The sequence below is a fragment of the Aethalodelphis obliquidens genome, unplaced genomic scaffold (genome assembly GCF_003676395.1).
Source record: "Aethalodelphis obliquidens isolate GAN/ISIS:26980383/991018 unplaced genomic scaffold, ASM367639v1 scaffold71, whole genome shotgun sequence".
NCBI lineage: Eukaryota > Metazoa > Chordata > Mammalia > Artiodactyla > Delphinidae > Aethalodelphis > Aethalodelphis obliquidens.
Window position 1 is genome coordinate 3,624,238 of NW_020838015.1, and position 27,965 is coordinate 3,652,202.

The following is a 27,965-nucleotide window of genomic DNA, read 5'->3' on the forward strand; positions in this document are numbered from 1 at the left end:
CTTACTTGGTGCTGACAATTTAGAATTCTTGGATGACTAATTTGAACTGTGTTTGGCTAATAGAGCAAGGAATATATTAAACAGGTTTTACCCTATAAAAGAATAAAATATAAAGTTGAAAAATGGATGGCCAGGCTTCATTTTTATTGGAAACTAAAAGAAAACAACAAAAACGTACCATTCCTGAAGTTCTGGAGAAGGAATGAGACCCGCAGTTCCATTTTTGGAGTTTTCCAGTTTACCCTGCCACCAGTTGTGATCATCCTTACTGATAATCTGGATAATGTCACCAACTCTGAATCGAATGCCAGCTTCTTTGCAGGGGATGAGGTCATCCTTGGCTGGATCATATTCAAATTGTGCTCTTACATAGATCTATAAAACAGGAGTTTGTAAGAAAAAATGCCATGGTGATGTGAAAGAAAACAGTCAGCTCTAACTTAATAACCACATACCAACACTTACTACAATACAAACAGGACATTAGATGGTGAAAGCAAATATGATGCATGGAAATACAACACAAAAAACAGCTACCACTAGAAACAATGTACTACTTTTGGTGTGTACAGGTTCAAGTCTTTGCTCTTTTTATTTGGAGGGAACACTTAAGATACTTCCTTAGTAAAAATAGACTTAATTTCTGCTTTTACTATAATAGGATAGGCTTAAAATTATAGAGAAGTATGCTTACCATTTTAAAATCTGAATATATTTAGTTGCTATTATGCATAAGTTGTCATGATCACATGGCAGCCTTTAAACCATGACCACAAGCATTCAGGACAGGTTTTAACCCTAAAGCAGTACATGATACAAAACTAGCAAGAACTCCGTGTTGGTATCTTGCTGTAAAATGCTTACATGACAACTGGCAGTGTGTCTACACACTGCTGATAAGCTTAAATGTAATTCAAACAATTTTTTTAAAGCATTTAAAAATAGTTTTATTTTTTAAACAGGATTTAGACTTTGTATTTTACTCTTTTTAGAGAAGAAAAATGAGTTTGAATCCTGGCTTTGCCAGTGTAACACTTGAAATCTGCACAGAGCTTCAAGATATGCATGGTTTAAGGCTCTGAGTTTTATGATATGTGAATATAACTGGTAAATATTATAAAAGGAAACAGATTAGCATACAAGGGGTTATATGGTACCATTTTATGAATCACTGGATTTCTAAATGATTTAAAATAAGGTGCTAGATATTGAATGTTGCATCACTTATGGGTGAGTTCTATTAGGTGCTAGTTTATGCAAACCTTAACTCACAATTTGATATTTTTTAATAGCACATTTCACAAAAAGTACCATAAAAATTCTATCTCTTGAAATTAAATTTGAATATTAATGTTTAAGTCACTGTAAAACCAACCTGAAGGCTTTGGAACTATTGTGTGATTATTCTGTTTAAGTTTCTTTTCAGAAATCCAGCCTATAAAATTAACAAGTCTCTGCATTTGCACCTAAAATTCATACTCAAAGTGCCAGCAAATTGAAAGTTACTTGCTTGTGTTAGGCAGCACTTAACTTTTCATGTTTGATTAGGCTGTAAAGCCAGGAATTTTCTGTTCTTTTTTTTTCCATTGTATATGGCTTTTAGAAATACACATGCAGATACAAATTATGAAAAAGCCTTCAAACTTCAGATAATTACTGCTTAAAAATGTTCACTGGCATGTACGTTGTAGTTATTCTTAGAATTCTAAGAATTTTGTAACCTTTAAAAATTTTTTTCCACCCCAGAGGCAGGCCCATAAGATCCCCAAAGGCTGAATTCTCAACCATCAACACAAAATGATCAGGTTGAAATTACAATAACCATCACAGCTACAAAGATGTTAGGAAAAAAATCTTTATAGAGAATTAGTCATGTGTAATGTGTTAAAATGAAATGGTACAAGCTCTCAATGCTCAAATGTTATGGTCCAAAATGCAGACATTATGGGATGAAAAGGGTTAATAAAGGATTGGCTATTAGCAGCTCAGTTTAGAGAAGTTTCTATAGAGGGTATCTATTCACCTGTCGTCCTTTTGGTTGGGTAGTTGATGGCAAGTCCTGTAGAATAAAGCCAACCCAGGAGAAAAATTTTCATTTACTTTTCAAAGAGTACAAGGTAATTTGTGTGTTCTGTTACAATATGGTTAAAAAATGAGCTAGATTTAAGTTGTAAAGAGATAATATACATTATTCCATTTCTCAGAAATGTTGAGTTATCAAAAAAAAAAAAAAAATCAAACCCAGGCCATTTAGCAGCAAGCTGAAGAAAGCAGGTAAGTTTAAGCAGAGAGAAAATGTGTTCTTAAGAAACAACTCAGCATCTTCAACACAAAAGCCACTGCAAGTGAAATAGCCTATTTAAAAAACCCCCCAAAACTCAAAAGAGCTGTGCCCTTTTCAACTGAGTCACTGCAACCATTTAGATTTCGAAAACTTCAATGGTTGTACGGATTTTCACCATCTTAAAGTTATTAAATGTTATAAATGAATTCCTTTGGTAGCCTGTTTTGAAGCTGCAAATAAAAGTCTTAGGAAATTTTCTTCCATAATTTCTCTTATATCATTCCATTTGAGGTGATCTCTAAATTATTTAAAAATTTATCTGATAAAAATGTTGATATATTTTTAAAGGGCAAGTTAATAGGAAAAAAGTGATACTGCTGTATTATTAGAACTCTCAATATTTTTAACAGCAATATCAGCAACTTAGAGATTTTGTTACCCCAAATATTGCACACCTGCACGTATTAAGTGCTCCCATTTGTTTAAATTAAAAACAATTCTTTTTACTTTCCAAAATGGATAGTTCTGAAAAAAAAAAAAGTAAAATTCCAAGTTCAAGTCAAAATATAAAGTACTTTGTGTTAAAGATGTGATAATAGCGTGGCTTAAGTGCAGTTTGAAGCCAGTTCCTTTTGCTGTTTATATCCAGGCAAGGCTTATAGTTCACAAAAGTATGTGCACGTACCACAATAACAGAGGGCACACCAATTCGTAAACTTAGATAGCGGAAACTAAAACATGTTGCTGATATCACTCAGAATAGACAACTACAAAGCCCGAGAATACCCAAATGCCTACTCTGCAAAATCCTTACATTTCTTTATCTTTCTCAAATTAAAAAAAAATGTTGAGAAATTTCAAGAAACTTCCATTTACATCCTTTGCATAACTTTGAGCAAAGTCATAAATAGTAGGTGGGTGACAGAGAAATATTTTGAGAATGACCAAAGCAGTCTTGAACTACATTTCTTCAAATTTAACTAATGAAAGGCATTTTTAATGAGAAGAAAATGTTGAAAAAGATTTTCCAGGAGTAAACTGCATTGTAGCTGTAGTAGCCTTGTATATCGGCAGAAGACAATATTTCCACTGAACACATGTAACTAGAACACTCATGGCAGGTGGCACCAACAAAATTGTCACACTTTGCTGTGTGGAGCTAGAGTTCTTACCGAAACAGAATTGTTAGTGCTGCTATGACCATTAGCTGGGGACTGTCTGGAAGTGGAGGGGGAATCTCTCTGAAATAAGACACAAGGTTCATTAACACAGAACACCAGCACAGAAACAGAGATATTCACATCAACAGTTACAACCACAGTCTGACAACCATTTCCTTTGAGGTTTTAGCTATAAAGGTGCCATACTGACTTACTTGCATGATTTCACAGAAGTATGGAAAAAAATTTTACAGTTTGAAGATTCACATATTGTAAGTGATGACCATGTCATTCATTAACCATTTCTTTCCTGTCTCTAACATTCTATAACCTTTGCTTTCTTTAAATAAGACCCTGAAGGGTGACTTGATATTAAAATCCTATCAAGTACTGTAAAATGACAAATATTACTATAAAATTATTGTGCTGAAGATCCCAACTGCCTAATTTTTATTGAAAATTAGGTTTGAAAAGTATTTAGTAATCCTTAGGTACCCTGGTATCAAAAATTACTGAATGATGCAATTTGAAGTGAAGTGAATCTCAAAGACTTCTCATGTTGTAATCACCTTAGAATCTTTCTAGGATAGATATTACTAATAAGGGTAAAAGATATACACCAGAGAAGAAACCTTTATTCTTTTAGATTATTTTAGCGGATTAATTAAAACAATAATCTTGAGCCTCTAACGATTCTGGCAAAGATCCCAGCAGCCACAACCACTATACTATGTGACATGCTCAAAATCCTTTCCAGGCTCCACTCCCTTATTGTCCAAATAAACTTTAATGTTAGAAAAAGGAGGGGATGAAAATAAGTATTTAAAAATTTTTGGTTTAGTAGAGTTCTTTGAAACCTTTGAAATGTGCATGTCTGCTCAAAAGACATTTGCTTTTTCTAGAAGACTTAAAGAAAACCTCCGGAACCTGTTAGCCTTTAAATAATGGGATCCCTTAGATGAGTATTGTCAGATGTTAGTGAGCAGAATGATGTCTAGGCGCCACCCCCAGAGACTCATGTGAGTAGGGCCAGGGTGTGGGGCAGGGGTCCCCTCTTTTACCAACGGCCAGGGGGATGCTGATGAAGGTGGCCAGAGAGCTTTTCTTTGGGAAGTACTGCTGTAACTGGGAAGAGTCCAACCACAGGCTTGAATTCTGCCAGAGCACAGGAGAGTCAGACAGACTGGGGGTAGGGCTAGGAGGGGAGTACATTTTTTCCTATTCTTCAGAGGTAAAGAAGGTAAGAGAAGGCTCTTCTTACTCGAGAGCATAGCATTTATATGTGTAATTCTGGTCCCACCCCAAAACTAGTTCAACCACTCTAAAACACAAGAGAAAATTTTTAATAACTAACACTATTTTCTGGTTAGTGAGCCAAAAAGACAAAAGTCAATCGTATTTACTAAATTTCTTCCAAGATGAGAAATGGTATGAGGACCACCTGTGATTTTTAGACTATCAAAATGCTTTACATAAAAATGCATGTGGGGCTTCCCTGGTGGCGCAGTGGTTGGGAGTCCGCCTGCCGATGCAGGGGACACGGGTTCGTGCCCCGAGCCGGGAGGATCCCACATGCCGCCGAGCGGCTGGGCCCGTGAGCCATGGCCACTGAGCCTGCGCATCTGGAGCCTGTGCTCCGCAACGGGAGAGGCCACAACAGGGAGAGGCCCGCGTACCGCAAAAAAAAAAAATTAAAAAATGCATGTGACAGTCTCCCTTTTCCAGTAAGGTTTGTGTACTAGGTAACAAATTTCAAAACTATAAATCCTGGGGCAGAAGTAGTTCTATATTTTGTCTTGAAATATAGTACTAATTGAAGTTCCACAAAAAGCCACCGAGAGGAGCTCAAGACCTGATATAACAGAAACCCCAACTGTCATGGCTCACTAAAAATATACTTGACAGAACTACAAATTGTTATACATATCTTCAATAGGTTTACAAAAAAACATGAAGCCTCTGATTTTTCTTGTGAAATTTACATCACTACTAGAGACTGGAAGAAACATTATAATTTCTCCATCTATTTCTCCTAAGTACAAATTCAATCTTCTAGATGAAATAAGTTGTCTGCCAGTCTTAAATATTAACTGGAGGAAATGTGTACTTCATATTGATGTACACATACTTGGAAGATGCACAAGAAAGAACAAGCTTCAGAAAAAAATATTCAAACTGAATGCGCAATGACCGAAGGATGACACCATTTAGGCCGGCTCATATTTCCAAATATAAAAAGAATAGATTTTTGAATCTCATTTACTAACCAATAGCAAACTGAATAATATAGGTTGGGAAAGCTACAATTTCTAAAGGATAAGCCTATTGTAAGAAAGGAACTTTGGGTTTGTATTACTCTAGAAAACTTGTTTACGAATCAGATAACATTCCAATTTCAACAATTTCACAGAAGGTTGCAAAAGCCTATATTCCTCTGATAACATCAGTTATCAATTTCTCATAGACTTAACATCCATCTAGAGACCTGTCACCATTATCTGAACTACTCTATCTTAACAGAAATAGACCACTTCTCAGATCCTTGGAAAGAAGAAGTATCTATGTGATTTCTTAACAAGGGAAGTGAATGTACTTCCTGGAAATATTATTGCAGTTATGATCTTTTTTTCCCCCAGAGACTCTATTTGTTCTTTATTAAGTCTTTGTCATTATTTGGAGCTTCTCTATATGTATTTTGTTTTGATTCCAGCCTGCAGAAAGTTAAAGTGCTGAGGACATCTCCATGGAAGCAGGGCTGAGTAGGTGGATGGGACCTACTCTGTTCCGTTATCTTTGTTGTAAAATTGGTGTGCAGTGATCAACAGCACAGGCAGAAACAATTTCCCAGAAAGCCAAAACATTCAGCCATCAGCAGACAGTTAGTTAAGAACCCAGAGGAGACGGGGTGTTTCGTTAGAGCTATTACCTCACAGGACGACGACTGAGTGCGGTAACTTGGCACGATCTTGAAGGTGATACTCCCCCGCATTTCCCGCTGGAGGAAAAAAAAAGGAGAGCTCTTTTAACAAACAAATGTTGCACACAAAAACGCGCAAGAAACCACTGAAAATGTGGGGGCGTATTTAATGCAAGTCAGCTGAGAGTGCATGGGCCTACAATGAAACCTAGTTATAAAAGCAGGAACTGCTCACACTAACAGTGGAGGTTATTCCTGGGAAAAGCCCTGCAAAGTCAAGGCTGACTGTCCTGGTCATACAGCAAAGGTATAACCTCTGATGGTTACCTTTTCATAGACACGAATACAACTCTAAGTGACATGCCTTTCAAGAGTGAATGTAAGTTGAACTGTACAAGAGAACAAGTAATTACATAAGAATTATATTTGGTAGGCTACATTATGATGGTGTACTCCATAAAAATCTGCTCTTTAGGGCTTCCCTGGTGGCGCAGTGGTTGAGAGTCCGCCTGCTGATGCAGGGGACACGGGTTCGTGCCCCGGTCCGGGGGGATCCCACATGCTGCGGAGCAGCTGGGCCCGTGAGCCATGGCAGCTGGGCCTGCGTGTCTGGAGCCTGTGCTCCTCAACGGGAGAGGCCACAACAGTGAGAGGCCCACGTACAGCAAAAAAAAAAAAAAAAAAAAATCTGCTCTTTATTTCATAATGTTGGCATTAGTTTTGACTGTAGTGAGTCTGTGGTGCTTATTTCACCTTTAATAGATATAAGTAACATGGCAGGCTGCTACATTGTGGTGGGAAGAAGGTCCAGGACAAGAGGTCCAAAACATCTCCCTCTGCTCGCCAGGGCCTGTCACTCTGCACTCCCTACCCCGCCCCAATCCAAAGCCTAATTTGAACACAGATTTTGAATATGCATGGTAAAAAATGGCCTGGTCTACTATGACTTTCCTTTCCCCTGTGCTGTAGAGAAATCCAATACAGCTGGCTATGACTCAGCTACACAGGAAAGAGGCTTCTGACACTGCTGATGTCAGCAGAGTTGAGGTCAGTGAGAAACTAGTTCACAAGCATGCACAGCTGCAAAGGTTTTCTTTAAACATCTGTTCAATAAGAAATAGGAGACAAAGGATTGAAAGGAGAATGTTCAAGCCCACACTGCTAAAGATGGGCAAAATGTTTCTAAGCTCTGCTGCATGTGAACATTTTCCTAGCTCTCAGTTTTTATGAATGTTGTATAAGTTCAAGTCCACACAAATGATGGTACCAGAGATACTCTGATTATAAAAGAATATCCTTTATTTGTGCATTAATAAATAAGTTAATGAACTGAAAGTCAATCTTAGAAAAAGAGACTTTCATTTACTCACAAGCATTTTTTGCAGCTGTTCCACTGTTTGGTTAGCCACACTGATGCCATTGATCTCTCGAATTTCATCTCCGACATGAAGTGTACCTAAGAAATTACACAAAATTATAAACATGAAATGATATGTACTTTTATAATAATAAAATCCAAAGGCAGCAACGTAAGTAATTTTAAAAAATTAAGCTAAATACTGAAGGCCAGCATTTCAGAACCAGGTACAAGTTAGGCTCACGTGGTAAACTCACCAAAACAGATACACATAACTTATGGAAGACACAGTTTTGAAAGATGGCTGTAGAAATCTGCTTATTCTTCTGAGAGAGGCAGTGTGTATATAGTGGTTTAAAACTACAACTTCTAGATGCAGCCTGTCTGGGTTCATACCTCTGCTTCATCACTTATACTAGCTTTAAGATCTTGGGTAACTTACTGAAACTTTCCATGTCTTGGTTTTCACATTTGTAAAATGGAGATGAAAACAGTATCTATCTCATAGGATTGTTATGAGGATTAAAAGAGTTTAATACATGTAGAGGGCTTAGAACTGTTCTTGGCACATAGTCAGTACCATTTAAGTATTTGCTGTTATTATCATTATTATCTACCAAATATGATACAAAGGCTGTTGATTTTCAGAGAATTGTGATATAATATCTGTGTAACAACAAGTTTATATTAGACATACTGCAAACTTTTAATAATAACGTGGTAGGCATTTCAGGGTCCTGTAATACTTCAACTAGAAAAAGTGACCGAGAACCAATGCTTAAATAGTGTTATGTAAAATTTTGCTTTCTTATTTATGAATTGTGCACGTTTACTTATTGACCTGACTCCATCATGAAAAGCTCATTGTATCTTTAAGAGGTACGCACTAAAATGCATATAAAGAAAATAAGGCACCTGGTATTTGCTTCAAAGTAATCCAGGGGGGTGGGCAGTAGGGCAAATACAGATGGAACCGGTGTGGCCATGAATTAACAATAATTCTACCTGGCTTATGGGTATGTGGGCGATCACTTCACTATTCTTTCCACTTTTCTCTACTTCAACTGACTGCACTGTTTTCTCTACTCATGTTTGAAAGTTAACATAATAAAACATAAAAATTTGGGGACTTTTGTTTCAAATATGGTTGATTAGGCACTCACAGACTTTCTTACAACTACATATCCCGTCTAGGGCACACCTCTTGAAGTGTTACTGGTCTCACAAAAGGAATGCAAATTCCCAAGAACACTTCCCACTTCCATCCACACAAAAGGACCCTGTGAGCTGCATCCAGAGTGGTGGCAAAGTAAGGACGGAATGAAATAGTGGGAGGGGTAAATGCCATTGCTGCAATGCCTGACGGCCGGATTCTGAGCCTTGGGCCAATAGCAAGTTAGAGAAGCTGAGCCTAGGATTCTGTAGGGAGCCAAGACCCAGATCAGTGGTACTCCATGGCAGCTGGTAGAACAAGGAACAAACCCTTCCTGGAGGAAAGCGTTTCCAGTTTAGGCCCCCAAGACTTCCATTGATTTGAACAAGCAATAGGCTTACAATCAAAGATCACCAAACATACATACAATAAGGCAAACTACTATGCGAGTCATCAGAAAGAGAAAAAACAGATTTAGATCCTCGAGGAGGATAGATATTGGAATGGTCAGATATAGAATACAAGAATACCTTGTTTTCTTGTGCCCTGCTTTACTGTGCCTCAAAGATTCTGCATTTTTTATAAATTGAAGGTTTGTGGCAACCCTGTGTTGAGCAAGTCTATCTGCGCCATTTTTCCAACAGCGTTTGCTCACTTCATGTCTCTGCATCATGTTTTGGTAATTCTCGCAATACTTCAAACTTTTCCATCATTATTATATTTGTTATGGTGATCTGTGATGAGTGATCTTTGCTGTTACTATTGTAATTGTTTTGGGGGTGTCATGAACTGTGCTCATATAAGATGGCAAACTTACCTGATTGTTGAAATGACAACAAAGGATTTAGAATATTACATAAACTTAGTTGATAAAGCAGTGGCAGGGTTTGAGAGAACTGACTACAATTTTGAAACAAGTTTTACCATGGGTAAAATGCTATCAAACAGCACTGCATGCTACAGAGAAATCATTTGTGAAAGGAAGAGTCAATCAATGAGGCAAACTTCATTGTTGTCTTCTTTTAAGAAATTGCCAGAGCCACCTCAAGCTTCAGCAACCACCACCCTGATCGGTCAGCAGCCATCAACATCTAGACAGTACCCTCCACCAGGAGCAAAGATTACGTTTTGCTGAAGGCTTAGATGATGGTTAGCACTTTTTAGCAATAAAGTAATTTTTAATTAAAGTATGTATATTTTTTAGACATAATGCTATTGCACGCTTAACAGATGAAAGCATAGTGCAAACATAACTTTTATATGCACTGGGAAACAAAAAAATTCAGGTGACTCACTTTATTGTGGTGGTCTGAAACCAAACCTGTAATATCTCCAAGGTATGCCTGTGTAAAATAGCTATATGTTAAATATTAGGGGAAAGAAAGGGACCTATTTACAAGGATGAACATGCAACAAGAGATTATCAGGTGTGAACAGACAGATCTGAAAATAAAAAGAAGAACAAGTAACTAGTACCTCTAGAAAGGAAAAATATAATTGGTAGCATAAACCAATGAACGGATGAGCTGAACAGGAGTTCAGATATGGCTTAAGAGAGTTTCAGTGAACTGGAAGACATAACCAAATAAATTGTCTAGAATGCAGTTCAGAGAAGTAAGGAGATAAGGAAAATAGGAAACAAGAAATAAAGAAAATATGAAAAAGATATTAAGAGATATGGAGGGAATGTCTAACATACATCTACCTAGAGTTCAGAAGGAGAGAATAGAGAGAATGGAGAAGAGGCAACATTTGAAGAAACATGGTTGCAAATTTTCTTGAACTGATGAAAACATGATTACACAGCTCCAGAAAGAATAATGTATCCCAAGTAGGATAAATAAAAAGAAATCCATGCTGGGAGGTAGTAAAACTACAGAACATCAAAGACAAAGACCTTAAAAAGTCCAGGGAGGAAGCAGAGATCACCTACAAAGCAAGGGCAATTATAGTGACACCAGACTTCTCAATATCAAACAACAGATGCCAAAAGAAAAGAGAATGGTAACCATTAATTTAAAACTGTGCTCTCAGCAAAAGTAATCAAGATTGAAGCTGACATAAAAGGGGAAATTGACAGTAACACAATAATAGTAGGGGACTTTAACACCCCACTTTCACCAGTGGACAGATCATCCAAAATGAAAATAAATAAGGAAACACAAGCTTTAAATGCAACATTAAACAAGATGGGCTTAATTGATATTTATAGGACATTCCATCCAAAAACAAAAGAATACACTTTCTTCTCAAGTGCTCATGGAACATTCTCCAGTATAGATCATATCTTGGGTCACAAATCAAGCCTTGGTAAATTTAAGAAAACTGAAATGGTATCAAGTATCTTTTCCGACCGCAACGCTATGAGACTAGATATCAATTACAGGAAAAAAACTGTAAAAAATACAAACACATGGAGGCTAAACAATATGCTACTAAATAACCAAGAGATCACTGAAGAAATCAAAGAGGAAGTCAAAAAATACCTAGAAACAAATGACAATGAAAACATGACGACCCAAAACCTACAGGATACAGCAAAAGCAGTTCTACGAGGGAAGTTTATAGCAATACAATCCTACCTCAAGAAACAAGAAACATCTGAAATAAACAACCTAACTTTACACCTAAAGCAATTAGAAAAAGAAGAACCAAAACCCCCCCCAAAGATAGAAGAAGGAAAGAAATCATAAAGATCAGATCAGAAACAAAAGAAAAAGAAATGAAGGAAACAACAGCAAAGATCAATAAAACTAAAAGCTGGTTCTTTGAGAGGATAAACAAGATTGATAAACCACTAGACAGACTCATCAAGAAAAAAAGGGAGAAGACTCAAATCAACAGTATTAGAAATTAAAAAAGGAGAAGTAACAACTGACACTCCAAAAATACAAAGAATCATGAGGGATTACTACAAGGAACTATATGCCAATAAAACGGACAACCTGGAAGAAATGGACAAATTCTTAGAAAAGCACAACTTTCCGAGACTGAACCAGGAAGAAATAGAACATATAAACAGACGAATCACAAGCAGTGAAATTGAGACTGTGATTAAAAATCTTCCAACAAACAAAAGCCCAGGACCAGATGGCTTCACGGGTGAATTCTATCAAACATTCGGAGAAGAGCTAACATCTATCCTTCTCAAACTCTTCCAAAATATAGCAGAGGGAGGAACACTCCCAAACTCATTCTACGAGGCCACCATCACCCTGATATCAAAACCAGACAAAGATGTCACAAAAAAAGAAAACTACAGACCAATATCACTGATGAACAGAGATGCAAAAATCCTCAACAAAATCCTAGCAAACAGAATCCAACAGCACATTAAAAGGATCACACACCATGATCAAGTGGGGTTTATCCCAGGAATGCAGGGATTCTTCAATATATGCAAATCAATCAATGTGATACACCATATTAACAAATTGAAGGAGAAAAACCATATGATAAGCTCAATAGATTCAGAAAAAGCTTCTGACAAAATTCAACACCCATTTATGATAAAAACTCTCCAAAAAGTAGGCATAGAGGGAACTTACTTCAACATAATAAAGGTCATATATGACAAATCCACAGTCAACATCATTCTCAATGGTGAAAAACTGAAACCATTTCCTCTAAAATTAGGAACAAGATAAGGATGCCCACTCTCTCCACTATTATTCAACATAGTTTCGGAAGTTTTAGCCACAGCAATCAGAGAAGAAAAAGAAATAAAAGGAATCCAAATAGGAAAAGAAGTAAAGCTGTCACTGTTTGCAGATGACGTGATACTATACATAGAGAATCCTAAAGATGCTACCACAAAACTACTAGAACTAATCAATGAATTTGGTAAAGTTGCAGGATACAAAATTGATGCACAGAAATCTCTTGCATTCCTATACACTAATGATGAAAAATCTGAAAGAGAAATTAAGGAAACACTCCCATTAACCACGGCAACAAAAAGAATAAAATATACCTAGGAATAAACCTACCTAGGGAGACAAAAGACCTGTATGCAGAAAACTATAATACACTGATGAAAGAAATTAAAGATGATACAAACAGATGGAGAGATATACCATGTTCCTGGATTGGAAGAATCAACATTGTGAAGATGACTATACTACCGAAAGCAATCTACAGATTCAATGCATCCCTATCAAACTACCAATAGCATTTTTCACATAACTAGAACAAAAAATTTCACAATTTGTATGGAAACACAAAAGACCCCAGACAGCCAAAGCAATCTTGATAAAGAAAAATGGAGCTGGAGGAATCAGTCTCCCTGACTTCAGACTATACTACAAAGCTACAGTAATCAAGACAGTATGGTACTGGCATTAAAACGGAAATACAGATCAATGGAACAGGATAGAAAGCCCAGAGATAAACCCACACACATATGGTCACCTTATCTTTGATAAAGGAGGCAAGAATATACAATGGAGAAACGACAGCCTCTTCAATAAGTGGTGCTGGGAAAACCGGACAGCTACATGAAAAAGAATGAAATTAGAACACTTCCTAACATCATACACAAAAATAAACTCAAAATGGATTAAAGACCTAAATGTAAAGCCAGAGATTATAAAACTCTTAAAGGAAAACATAGGAAGAACACTCAATGACGTAAAACACAGCAATATCCTTTTTGACCCATATCATAGAGAAATGGAAATAAAAACAAAAATAAACAAATGGGACCTAATGAAACTTCAAAGCTTTTGCACAGCAAAGGAAACCATAAACAAGACCAAAAGACAACCCTCAGAATGGGAGAAAATATTTGCAAATGAAGCAACTGACAAAGGATTAATCTCCAAAATTTACAGGCAGCACATGCAGCTCAATATCAAAAAAACAAACAACCCAATCCCAAATGGGCAGAAGACCTAAACAGACATTTCTCCAAAGAAGATATACAGATTGCCAACAAACACATGAAAGGTTGCTCAACATCACTAATCATGAGAGAAATGCAAATCAAAACTACAATGAGATATCATCTCACACCAGTCAGAATGGCCATGATCAAAATATCTACAAACAATAAATGCTGGAGAGGGTGTGGTGAAAAGGGAACCCTGTTGCACTGTTGGTGGGAATATAAATTGATACAGCCACTATGGAGAACAGCATGGTGGTTCCCTAGAAAACTAAAAATAGAACTACCATATGACCCAGCAATCTCACTACTGAGCATACACCCCGAGAAAACCATAATTCAAAGAGTCATGTACCACAATGCTCATTGCAGCTGTATTTACAATAGCCAGGACATGGAAGCAACCTAAGTGTCCACTGACGGATGATAGAAGGTGTGGCACATATATAAAATGGAATATTACTCAGCCATAAAAAGAAACGAAATTGAGTTATTTGTAATGAAGTAGGTGGACATAGAGTCTGTCATACCAAGTGAAGTAAGTCAGAAAGAGAAAAACGAATACCGTAGGCTAACACATATATATGGAATCTAAGAAAAAAAAAAAAGGTTCTGAAGAACCTAGGGGCAGGACAGGAATAAAGACGCAGACGTAGAGAATGGACTTGAGGACACGGGGAGGAGGAAGGGTAAGCTGGTATGAAGTGAGAGAGTAGCATTGACATATATACAGTACCAAATGTAAAACAGCTAGTGGGAAGCAGCTGCGTCACACTGCACGGGGAGATCAGCTTGTTGCTTTGTGACCAACTAGAGGGGTGGGATAGGGAACGTGGAAGGGAGATGCAAGAGGGAGGGGATATGGGGATATATGTATACATATAGCTGATTCACTTTGTTATACAGCAGAAACTAACACAACATTGTAAAGCAATTATACTCCTAGAAAGATGTTCAAAAAAAAAGATTGAGGCTAAAATGAAGTATTTACAGACAAACACCACCTGAGGTAGTTTACCAACAAGAGACTATCACTAAAGGAACTTTAAAGGATGTAGTTTAGGAAGAAAGAAAAACGCTCCCCAAAGGATGGTCTGCAATGCAAAAAGGAATGATGAGCAAATAAAATTGTAAACATTTATGTAAATCGAAACAAAAATGGTCATGTATTTTAAGAATAATTTCAAATTTGTGGATTTAAAACAGGACAGAATGAAAGTGCTGGGCAAGAATAATATGCAAGTCAAGACTGGGATCTAACTTGATGTTCCAATGTCTTTGTATTCTTTGGGAGTGGGATTAACATACTGTTTCACTTTAGTATATGTCAAGTTAAATATGCATGACAAAATTTCAAGGTAACCACCTAAAAATTAGAAATAGAGTGCTGAAATTCTAATTTACCTGGGGGTGGGGGGATGGAACAAAAATGAAGGAAAATCAATTAAAATATGGAATAAATATTTAAAAAAGCAAGATGATAGAAATCATCAAAATAAATATTAATGGACTAACCTTGCCCATTAAAAGATAGCAATCATCAGAGTGCATTACAAAATGAAAAACCCAAATTTGGAAATGTTTGTAAGACACACTCTACAGCATACAGGCACAGAATGGTTAGAAATGAGGGAAGAAGACATGCTAGGAAATACTAAAGTTGGAATAACTATATTAATATAAAATAGGTTTCAAGTAGAAAGTATATTAAGGATAGACATGGTTACCAGGCACTTCTATGCTCCTAATAAAACAGCTTTGAATATATAAAACCCAAAGTGAGAGATCTATAAGTAGAAATAGAAAAACTCTACCATGATAATTGGAATATTTCGACAATTACTGATAGGTCAAACAGACAAGAAATTAGTCAATATATAGAATATTTGAACAAAAAAAATAACCTCAAGCAATCATATAGAGAATTCTGCATGCAACAATTAAAGAATAAACAGTCTTCTTACGTACACATGGACCACTTACAAAAATGATTAAAGTGCTATGCCATAAAGCAAGTCTCAACAAACCTCAAAGAAATGGTGTCATACAGACCACATTCTCTGACCCCAATGCAATTAAGTTAGAAGTAAAACATAAAAAGATATACAGGAAATCCTCTTAAATGTGGTACATAAAAACATTTCTAAATAACTTGTGGGTCAATGAAAAATATAACACTAGAAATTCAAAAATACTTAGAATTGAATCACAATAAAAATGCTTCATATCATAACTGGTGGGATACTGATAAAACAGTACTTAGAGAGGTAGAGTTTAACCTTAAAAGCATATATTAGAGATGAAGAAAGACTGGAATAAATGAACTAAGTGTTGAATTTTAAAAGTTAGATAAAACCAATAGAAAGTAGAAGGAAGGAGAAAATAAAAATTAGGTCATAAAACAATAAAATAGAAAATAAATATACAATGGAGAGAATTAACAGAACCCAAAGTGGGTTTTTGAACAAACCTCTGGTAAGTTGATCAAGAGAAAAAAGACAAGGCACAAATAAATATTAGGAATAAAGGGTACATAATTACAGAGACAGCAGAAAATAAAAAGGTAAGTGGACACTAAGAAGAAGCTTACTAGAATAATTTTAAAAACTTAAGATTTTTTCAGAAAAATGTAATTTACCAGAACTCACTCAAGATATAGAAAGGCTGAATAGCCTTATGAATGTTAAAGAAATTGAAACAGTGGTAAAAAAAAAAAAATCTTCCTTGAAAGAAACCAAACACAAAACATCAGCCCCTGACAGTTTTATAGGCAAGTTCTACTAAACTTACAGGCTACAAATCATTCCAGTATTATACAATATTCAGAGAACTCATGAAGAGAGGTTCTCCAAGTCATTTTATGAGGCCAATGTAACTTTGAAACTAACATCAGACAGAGAGACACAGGAAGGAAAATTAACTACAGGCCAGTCTCGTTCCTAATTGCAACCACAAAAATCTTAAACAAAATAATAGCACATAGAATCAAGCAGTCCATACCAAAAGATAATACACAATGACTAAGTTGGGTTTATCTGAAAAATGCCAGAAGGGGGGTGGTTATCATTAGGATGTCTTTAAAAGTCATCCACCACATTAATAGGTAAAAAGAAAATAAATCATCTCAGCAGATGCAGAAGAAGCATTTGATAAAATTCAAAACCCAATCATAATTAAAATGTCCAGCAACTAAATATAAGAAAACTTCTTCAGCCCTAATAAAAGGTATCTACTAAAAATCTATAGTAAATATTCTTCTTCATGGGGAAACATTGGAAAGCTACCTTTTAAAAACAAGAATAGGACAAGGATGTTCACTATACCACTTCTATTAAAGACAGCAAGTTTTTGCCAGTACGGTAAGATAAGAAAAAGAGATTAAAGAAATAATGGTGTTGTGACTTTACTGAATTTATAGCAAGTTATTAAAAATAATAAACAAAAAATTCATACAGGAATTTAAAACCAAACGTTCTCCTGTGTGAGTGCTATCCACTCATGAAACCTACAGATTCCTCTGAAGGCAGCAGTAATGCCAGACAGAGCAGTCATCTCTAAAGAGGACAAGAAGGCACTAAAAGGCTTATGGTGTTACCTCTTGCTCTCCAGGGTTAAGGAAAGAGGTGTTAAGTACAAAAATAACACGATCTCAAAGAAAGGAAGTCTAATTTTTGGACGGGAGAATCATTTTTGGATCAGGCTCTAAATACTAATGCATATAACTCAGTCCTTTCAAAGAGGAGCCTAAACCTACATGTCTAAATCCCATCCACCTGAGGGTTAACAACAGTTCCACTTTCTCAAAAAAATCATTCTTTGTCTACTTTGGTCCCTTCTCAGAATGACTGCACTTATTGTAGCAGGTATTAAGAAGTTAATCACAGATTTGATATCTCTTATTTTACCATTTAAATTTTATATTGTTATTTATCAAATTCTAATTTCCTAATTTATAAATAGTATATCTCATTCCTGAATGAATGAGAGAGCAATTCTTCAACTGTCATTTAACTTTGCAAATATCTATCTGTCTATCTTGTATCCCAGTACAGATGTCTTCCACATATCCTGAGGCCTGATATGATAATACTTTATCTCCAATGGCCTCTAATAAAGTCAGGATCTAAAGAGTGACTCAGAGACGCTCCTGCAACAAAACTATAATATACCCTCCCTTGAGTATCTACAGATTGGAGCATGTGGAGATGAATAAAAGTGAATGGAGGCCAACAGTGATTAAAACCAAAGACAGATAACTTAAATAAATCATTTATATAAAACATAAATGAAACTGATCATTTATATGGATCATAAAACACTAGGCTACAGGAAAAAAATTAAGGAAGGAAAGAAAGAATTATATATGGAACTTACCTTGCCTATGAATCATGCCCCCATGCATGATTCTTGCAACAATACAGTGATTTAGCTCATTCATTTTTAAAGTGATTCCCTGTAAAAAGTTAAGGAAAAACAGAATTACTATAAGAGGGCACTTTTTATATTTGTGATTTTGCTGTAGATAACCTTAATTACAAAAGTTAGGAAAACATTAAAGAAAATACGGAAAATGAAGGAGAAAACTCTATGATGCCACGACAGAAATATTAATTTTGATATTTTGATTAGTGTAATAATAGTACACATACATTTTGTATAATGCTTTTTAATCCTATAATTATTTTCCATGTTGCTAATAATTTAAAACTTTTTTATCGATGTATAATTGACATATGCTTATGTAAAGTGTACAATTTGACAAGTTTGATACATGTATACATGTGTGAAACCATCACCACAATCAGGATAATGAATATATCCATCACTCCCAAAAGTTTTCTCATGCCCACTGGTAATCTACTTACACCCCTCCATGCCCTGCTCCCCCACCTCAACATCCCTAAGCAACCATTGATATGTTTTCACTGGCTATAGATTAGTTTTCACTTTCTATAAATGAACTCATACAGTATGAACTCTTTTATGTTGCTTTTTTTACACTCACAACGTGAAATTCAACTACATCATTGCATGTATCAATAGTTCATTCTTTGTTCTTGCTGAATATTCCACTGTATGGATATACCATTTTGTTTATCCATTCATCCACTGAATTGCTTCTAGCTTTTGTCTCTTATAAATAAAGCTGTATTAATGGATTAGTCTCCACTTGGCCATGATGTATTTTTCCTTTTCTAAGATATGCATTTGTTTAGAATTTTTGCATCTATACTCACAAGGGTTACTGGTCTGCAGTTTTCTTTTCTTGCAAAATATCTGTTTTGGGTATCAGGGTAATGCTAGCTGCCTCTTCCTCCTTCTCCTTCTCATCAAAAATAGTAAGTTGGGAAGAATTCCTTCCTTTTCAATGTTTTGGGAAGAGTTTGTATACAAATTAGTACCGTTTATTACATGTTTGGTAGAATTTACCACTAAAGCCATCTTGGCCTGGAGTTTTCTTTGAGGGATTTTTTTTTTTAACCTAAATTCAATTTTTAAATAGTATAGGGCAATTCAGTTTATTCCTTTTTAAGTGAGCTTCGGTAGTTTCTGTCTCCCAGTGAATTTGTCTATTTCATTTAGGTTGTTGAATTTATTGACATAAAGTTGTTTACCATATTTCCTTATTATTCTTTTTATATCTGTAGAATCTGTAGTAATGTCACTTCTCTTATGAATGATACAGGTAATTAGTGTCTTATTTTTCCTTGACTGATCTGATCTTGTCAAAGGAAAAGTTTTATTGATTTTTCTATTGTTTTTATTTTCTATTTCATTGATTTCCACTTTGATCTTTATTATTTCTTTCCTTTTACCCACTTTGGGTTTAATTTGCTCTTTTTGTTCTACTTTCTTAAGGTAGAAGCTGAGGTCATTGTTTTATTTCTTCTTTTTAACATTGGTGTTTAGTGCTACACATTTCTCCCTAAGTACTGCTTTAGCAGTATCCCACAAGTTCTGGTATGTTGTGGTTTCATTTTCATTCACTTCAAAATACTTAAAAATTTCCCTTTTGATTTCTTCTTTCATCCATGGGTTATTTAGAATTGGATAATTTAGTTTTCAAGTGCTTGGGGATCTTCCCAGACATCTTTCTGTTATTCATTTCTAATTTAATTCCATTGTGGTCTGAGAATATACTTTGATATTAATAGAGTCACTCCAGCTTCCTTTTGATTAATGTCATCATCATAGTATACCTTTTCCCATCCTTTTCCTTTGAAAAGATTTGTCTTCATGTATAAAGCATTTCTTGCAGGCAGTATATAATTCAGTTTTGCTTCCTCCCCGCACACCAACCTGACAACCTCTGCTTTTTAATTTGGGGAATTTAGACTATTTACATTTAATGTGATTACTGATACAGTCAGGTATAAATATATCTTCTTGCTATTTGATTTCTACTTGTCCCATCTGTCCTATGTTCCCCTTTTCCTGCCTTCTTTTGGATTTATTTTCATACTATTTTTCTCTCCTGTTTTCTTATTAGCTATAATTGTTTTGTTGTTTTAGTGGTTGCTTTAGGGTTTATAGCATACATCTTTAACTTATCAGTCTACCTTCAAGTGATATTATACCATGTCATGTACAGTATAAGAACCTTATAACATTATACTTCCACTTCCTTCCTCCTGACCTTTGTGCTGTCATACGTTTTACTTTTACATGTTAAAAAACCCCAAACAGGGCTTCCCTGGTGGCACAGTGGTTGAGAGTCCGCCTGCCGATGCAGGGGCCACGGGTTCGTGCCCCGGTCCGGGAAGATGCCACGGAGCGGCTGGACCCATGAGCCATGGACGCTGAGCCTGCGTATCCGGAGCCTGTGCTCTGCAGCGGGAGAGGCCACAACAGTGAGAGGCCCGCGTACCACAAAACAAACAAACAAACAAAAAACCCAAACACATTGCTATTATTTTTGTTTAGACTTCCATTTATCTTTGAGAGAGATTTAAATGATAAGGATGTCCTTTAACATTTCATATACTGTAAGTCTACTGAATTATTTCAGTTTTGATATGTCTGAAAATGTTTTTATTTTACCTTTATTTTTTGATAGATACCTTTGCTGGGTTTAGAATTCTAACCTGAGAGGTTTTTTTTTTCCCTTTCAGTACTTTAAGTCATTGTTCTTCTTCTTCTTCTTTTTTTTTTTTTTTTTTTTTGCGGTATGTGGGCCTCTTACTGTTATGGCCTCTCCCGTTGCGGAGCACAGGCTCCAGATGCGCAGGCTCAGTGGCCATGGCTCATGGGCCCAGCCGCTCCGTGGCATGTGGGATCTTCCCGGACTGGGGCACAAATCCACGTCCCCTGCATCAGCAGGCGGACTCTCAACCAGTGCGCCACCAGGGAAGCCCCCATTGTTCTTCTTAATTGTACTGTTTCTCATAAGAAATCTGATATCATTCTTATCTTTGTTCCCCTGTATGCAACATTTCTTTTTTATCTCTGTTTTTAAGACCTATTTATCATAGGTTCTAAGCAGTTTGATTATGAGGTACCTTGGTATTGTTTTCCTCATGTTTCTTGTGCTTGGGGTTCATTGTGATTCTTGCATCTGTGGATTTATAGTTTTCATCAAGTTTGGAATGTTTTCAGTCATTATTTCTTCAAATATATTTCCTGTTTCTTCTTCACTGTCTTCTCCTTCATAGACTCCAAGTAACCAAATATTAGGCTGCTTGAAGTTGTCCCATAGCTCAGTAATATTCTTTTCATTTCTTAAAATTCTTTTTCTTTCTGTGTTTTGTTTTGGATAGTTTCTATTGCTATGTCCTTTGAGTTCACTAATCTATTCTTCTGAAATGTTTAATCTGCCATTTATCCCATAGTGCAATTTTTCTGCTAATTCTAATATCTTTGTCAGTTGCATGTCCGTTTTGATTGATTATTCTCCACATTATAGGTCACATTTTCCTGCCTCTTTACATGCTTAGCAATGTTTGATTAGATTGCAGACATTGTGAATTTTATCTTATTGCATGCTAGATTTTTTTTTTTTTTTTTTTGCAGTACGTGGGCCTCTCACTGCTGTGGCCTCTCCTGTTGCGGAGCACAGGCTCTGGACATGCAGGCTCAGTGGCCATGGCTCACGGGTCCAGCTGCTCCACGGCATGTGGGATCTTCCTGGACCGGGGCACGAACCCGTGGCCCCTGCATCGGCAGGCGGACTCTCAACCACTGTGCCACCGGTGAATCCCTAGATTTTTTTCTTGTAAATATTCTTAAGCTTTGTCCTGGGATGTAGTTCAGTTACTTGGAAATAGTTTGATCCTTTGGGTCTTGCTTTCATGATTTGTTAAGGCAGGTCTGGGGCAATTCTCTATCTAGGGCTACTTATTCCTCATTACTGAGGCAAGACCTTCCTAAGCACTCTACTCAATGCCCCTTGAATTGGTTTTTCTAGTCTGGCTGGTGGGAACAGGCAGTGAGTGTTGGGCACTGTTCCCTCTCATCCTTTTGGATGGTCTTTCCTTGGCTCCGGGTAGGTTCCTTTCATAAATGTGCTGATCATTATTCAGATGAATACCTGAGGGGGACCCTCTATAGATCTCTAGGGTTCTCTCTTTGTGCAGCTCTCTCCTCTTCAGTACTCTGTCCTATGAACTTTAGTTCTTTGGTCTTCCCAGGCCCTCAGCTCTGTCTCTTCAGGGAGTCTGCCTGCTCTGCCTCAGTTCCCCCTCACTGTGTTGTGACTTGGAAACTCTCGCATGTCAGTAAGGTGGGGCAATCACAGTGCTCACCTTATTTGCTTACTGTTTCTTAGGAATCACTGTCCTTTGCTGCCTGATGTCCAATGTCTTGAAAACTGTTACTTCATTTTGTGTGTTTAAAATTTGTTTTGGTTGTTTCAGGTGAGAGGGTAAATCTGTTCCTGTTACTCCACCTTGGTTGGAAGTGGAAGCTCTATATACTTAATGCCAGAATACTATTCTATGGAATAGATTACTTTTACTTTCCAAATATTCACCATTATATGAGAAGCTTTCATAAACATGTTTTTGCACTAGACTTGGTTGATTCTAAGAGTCACATGGGGACCTTTTAAATAATATTAACTTTATTTATTTATTTTATATTTTATTTATTTATTTTTGGCTACATTGGATCTTTGTTGCTGCACGTGGGCTTTCTCTAGTTGCTGCAAGCGGGGGCTACTCTTCGTTGTGGTGCACGTGCTTCTCATTGAGGTGGCTTCTCTTGTTGTGGAGCATGGGCTCTAGGCACACGGGCTTCAGCAGTTGTGGCATGCGGGCTCAGTGGTTGTGGCTCGCAGGCTCTAGAGCACAGGCTCAGTAGTTGCGGCACATGGGCTTAGTTGCTCCGTGGCATGTGGGCTCTTCCCAGACCAGGGCTTGAACCCATGTCCCCTGCAGTGGCAGGCAGATTCTTCCCACTGTGCCACAAGGGAAGTCCAATATTGAGTTTTAAACTCACTCTTTGGATTTAGATTCAGGAAGTGTGGAATAGAGCCCAGATCTGTATTTTTAACAAGCTCTCTTGCTGAAAACTGGTCTTGAATTTGAGATGATTAGGAGTAGGGGGACTCTGTCTTATCTTCTTCATTGGAAAATAACATTCTGTTAGAAAGTTCCATGAAAATATTTGAGACGTTATAATCTAGACCCTATCTGAATTTGTACAGTTCTATAAAATATAACTTTGCATGGTTCCTATTTTGTGGTTCTTAGATGTGGTAGGCAAGCAATTTAAAAAACTGGTTTATCAAATGTTTCTAGTCCCACATTCAACTGTATTGTTCAAGTATCATTTCCAACTTGTACATTCAATCAGCATCTATGGTTACCAAGAGAAGGTGTTCCTGGAAAAATGTTGTAAATTAATGTGTAAGTCAAATCTAATTTCAGAAGGGAAATGATAGTATGATGGGGGTTCCATCCTTGAAATTAATAAATTAACGTATTCATTCAACCAATATTACTCTGAACCTGTTATATGGCAGACACTCTGCTAGACACAGTAGTGAATGAGATAGACAGGGTCTCTCATGGCTAGGGAAAGTTCACTTCAAACCAACTGGAGTTAATATTTATTATTTTGTCTACTTCAAACATTTCTCTGCAGGGAGGAATTGATTCATGTTTTCTCTGTTCATAAGTTCCCAAATTCCAGGGAAAGGATTTGGCCCAGTTACTGCTGAACTTACCCCAGCTTGGGGTAAACTCCTGGCTTTTCCTTGTTTACATAAGCCTCTCCCCTGTTGTCTAAGCTATTTTAAGTTTGGTCTTTAACACCTGCAACTATGGGAGTACCAATCAAGAGAAATAATTATAAGTGAGATATTAAAAATGGGAAAACAAGGGTGTAATGGGAGTATAACACCCTTGGGAGATGGACCCAGCATACATAGTTGGATACATTGTAGAAGGTCCAAAAAGCAAAAGAGATCATACAGGTATATCCTGCACGGTAATATAATGTTTTTAACAGGACAAATAAGCAAGCAAATGAAGCTGTATTAAATGTAACAGAAAACTATATTATTGAAAATATATTTCACATAAAAATAATTTCTGTTTTTATGGCAACCAATTAAAAGAAGAAATACACACCTTCACTAGGATCACAGAAGATGGAGGACAGGAGGGCTTCTTTAAGGAGACTTTTAGGGAAGAGTCAAGGCCATTTTGTGCTTTCTGAAAAATGTAACTCAGGGGTGCAGTTTTACGCTTTTACTCAGTCTATGTTTCTATGTAGTTAACCATACAGAAGATCAAGCAACTGTCATTGGATTGCTTTAGAATATGACGATCACAAGACATTTCTGGGCCTCCTTCTTGTGGTCACTTCCACTTTCCTGTCTGCTCTGATTGGCTGAACATCACCCCTCCTCCTGCTTCTCTGACGCAGCCTTCTCTCCGCTATAGCTCTGTCATAACTGCACCCGTTAAACAAACTGTGCTAACGTGCATGTTTACTTGTTTAATGTAGGTATTCCCTGGTGGTCCAATGGTTAAGACTCCACACCTCCAGTGCAGGGGGCACAGGTTCGATCGCTGGTCGGGGAACTAAGATCCCGCATGCCCCACAGCGTGGCCCCCACTCCAAAAAAAAAAAAAAAAGTAGGTAGCCTTGTGGAAACTGAGTTCCAGGAAGGGGCCATGTCTTATCTGCCACTACATCATTGGCGTACAGTGATCTGCACATAGTATAGGCACTTAAAAAAATGTGCTAAATGAGTGAATGAATATATAAAATGGGGCTTCCCTGGTGGCACAGTGGTTGGGAGTCCGCCTGCCGATGCGGGGCACACGGGTTCGTGCCCCGGTCCGGGAGGATCCCACATGCCACGGAGCGGCTGGGCTCGTGGGCCATGGCCGCTGAGCCTGTGCGTCCGGAGCCTGTGCTCCGCAACGGGAGGGGCCACGGCAGTGAGGGGCCCGCGTAACGCCAAAAAAAAAAAAAAAAAAATAAATATATATATATATATATATATATATATATATATACACACACATATATATATATATATATATATAAAATGAATGAGGGGAATATTTATTAGACTTTCAGAGCTGGGTGGGATTTTGGGGATCGTGTAGTCAAGCACACTTTTGGTAATACTTGCTAAGCAAAGTATGAGCAAAACGAGGCCCACTGACATGAAGTGATTTGCCCGAGGTACCCAAAAGTTGCTACTGCCCGCACTCTTTTAAGTCAAAGAGTTGCTTGGAGAGCACCAGATTGGTGAGGTGATTTGCATGTCCCCTGTCTGCTGTAAGTCCTGAGATAATATAGTATAACTGGCAAAGAACAGTAAATGAGAATTACAACCCGAATGTCTAGAGTTGAGGGCTTTCTGGAAATTGCAATCATAGGATCACTGCTCTGTAACTCTTCCTATAACTTGGAAAGCAACTGGGCAATTTTCTTAAGTAATTTGTTTTCCTATATCCCAATATCCCTTTTCTATGCTCTGAGGAAAACATATGAATGCATACGTTTGAATGTTTTCCTTTTCCCTAAAGAAATGATTTCTCCTAAAACTTGGGACTTTCCCAATATCCCCTGTCTCAGTAGGCAGCATCATTGTCCATCTGGCTGTGAAAAGCCTAAAGCTTAGGGTCATCCTCAATACTTGCTTCTCCCTCAGTCCCCAATGTCAATCCATTATCAAGGTCTTTTGTTAAATCTATTCACTTCTTTCCATTTGACATCCATCCCTCTAGTTGAGTTCCATCATCTCTCCCCGTATTACTGTAATAACAGTCTCTTAACTGGTCTCCCTATATCCACTCTTGTCCCCCCCTCTAATCCATTCTCCAGAGTAATTATTTCTAAAATGAAAATCTGATCTTATCTCCCTGCTTGAAACTCTTCAATAGCCTCCCACTGTTTTTAAGACAAAAAACAGAATCAACACTTGTGAGGTCCTGTTCCTGCCGTACACCTTGTTTTCTACAGTCCAGCTGTGGTGCCTTCCTTCCATTTTAAAAACTATGCTAAGAGCCTTTTCACTAGCAGGTTTCTGCATATGCTACTTGGTTTGCCTGGATGGTCTCTACTCTCCCTGCCCCCTCTGTTCAGTTAACATCAAGGAGCCTCTCCTTGATCTTCCCAACCTATGAAGATTCTATGAGAATGAGGCAGGGTTCAGCATCATTCTATTCCAATGCTACACCTAAGTACTGAGAAAACAAATTCACATCAAATAGGTAGACATGAATATGGAAGGAATTTTATTTTAGCAATGGCACTCAATTCTTTGAATGTCTTCCGAATTAGTCTTCCCCTAATTTTGTTGAAGGCAAAAGATCTGGAAACCACTAGACTTGTAAAAGGAATTTTAGACGTTCACTTTTTCAACACCAATTCCAATATTTCAAACTGTACCTTTCTTTGCTGCCCCAGAGGTTTTTACACTCTAGACTAATATATCAGGTCTGTCCTTTTTTGTTGTTGTTGAAGAGCAACTGTGAAAGGAGAGGTGGGAAGGAAAGCCAACATACCTTAGGCATGGTGTCAGGCAGAACAATTTTAGGTGGGGGTGGAGGGGTATGGTGGTGGCTTATTTAGGATCTGGAAACTGGTTTCTTTAAAACTATCCATGCCCTCCTTTCCTCCCCACCTCCTAGTAGTATAGGTGGAAGGTAGCTGCTATAACTCATGCTGGGATTTTATGAGAACACAGAAAACTTTCTTTTCCTACTTACCATTGGTTCATCTGTGTTCTTTTGGAACTGGACCAGGCGAACTCTGGTCACGTTCTCCATATCCATGTCTCCATTTGCGCTTTCTGGAGAATCACCATTTAAATAGGGAGAGGTGGGAGGAGGTGTAACCCTCAATGCTTCATCACTGTAAACTTCATGTGCCACTACATCGTGAGTCTGAAGTAAGGCCTGATATTTTACAAAGGAAATAAAATATTAATAATAGAACTATTCCAGCAGAAGTCTATTATATAAACATATATAAAATTATTCTTTGCCTCTCAAAGGTATCTCTCATCTAAAGAGAACTCAAAGCACATTACACCTAGATATAGCCATGCCATAATTTCTTTGTGATAAATAATCATGATAGATGGATTTTTAAAAATGAAGGAACAAATGAAAGAATGAGTGAGCTAATCAATGAATGGATGTGTTTGTTGACTATCTGGGTAAGAGGTGTTTGATGCTATGAAAAAGTGCCCAACTAGCTTGTTCAATTGAAGTCTGACATAATGCAATTTCAAATAATTTAGCAGAAAGAATCATTTGTACATAGAGCTGGCAAATTTGTGCTGGGGCTTAAAATGGAAACAAATTTAAAAAGAAACAGTGCAATAATTGGTGCATTGAGCAAACAAACGTCTTTCATCAATGGTATTAACAATAACTCTGCTATATAACGCAAAGGGTAATTTATAACATACATCTCAGTAAAAGAAATAAAAACACACACAAATGTACCTGCAGAAACGTAATTTCCCAAAATATCACATGATATGGAGCTTAAAATCTAAACCTATTTAATGTTTTTGTTCATTTCTACTTTTTGGAGCACTTGAATAAATAAAAAGTAAGTTGACAGTTATTATTATGACTTCTTTTTGCAAAGCCCATTAACAAAGAAAAAGTGATTTCTTTGTATTGAGATCTCCATATGTCATCTTGGTGAAACTGGGTAATAAATATCCCTTGTTTCCCTAAAAGAGGCTATTCTTCCATTTACTGTATATTTTCTGCCATCATAAGAAAGTTTT

The 27,965-nt window shown here is 37.0% G+C and overlaps 1 protein-coding gene across 13 annotated transcripts in view; it reads right to left on the reverse strand.

The window, feature by feature from the left end:
- CASK (calcium/calmodulin dependent serine protein kinase) overlaps positions 1 to 27,965 on the reverse strand; it is a 388,474-nt gene that overhangs the window by 33,115 nt on the left and 327,394 nt on the right. For 5 of the 13 annotated variants that reach the window (XM_027091494.1, XM_027091486.1, XM_027091493.1 and 2 more), the window contains exons 14-20: positions 26,929 to 27,117; positions 18,131 to 18,209; positions 7,732 to 7,817; positions 6,371 to 6,439; positions 3,457 to 3,525; positions 2,024 to 2,059; positions 179 to 375 (exon numbers count right to left, since the gene is read on the reverse strand). In XM_027091494.1, the coding sequence (XP_026947295.1) occupies positions 179 to 375; positions 2,024 to 2,059; positions 3,457 to 3,525; positions 6,371 to 6,439; positions 7,732 to 7,817; positions 18,131 to 18,209; positions 26,929 to 27,117 (725 nt within the window). The remainder of the gene's footprint in view (positions 1 to 178; positions 376 to 2,023; positions 2,060 to 3,456; positions 3,526 to 6,370; positions 6,440 to 7,731; positions 7,818 to 18,130; positions 18,210 to 26,928; positions 27,118 to 27,965) is intronic. The other 8 variants (XM_027091496.1, XM_027091490.1, XM_027091497.1 and 5 more) reach the window with 3 other exon arrangements.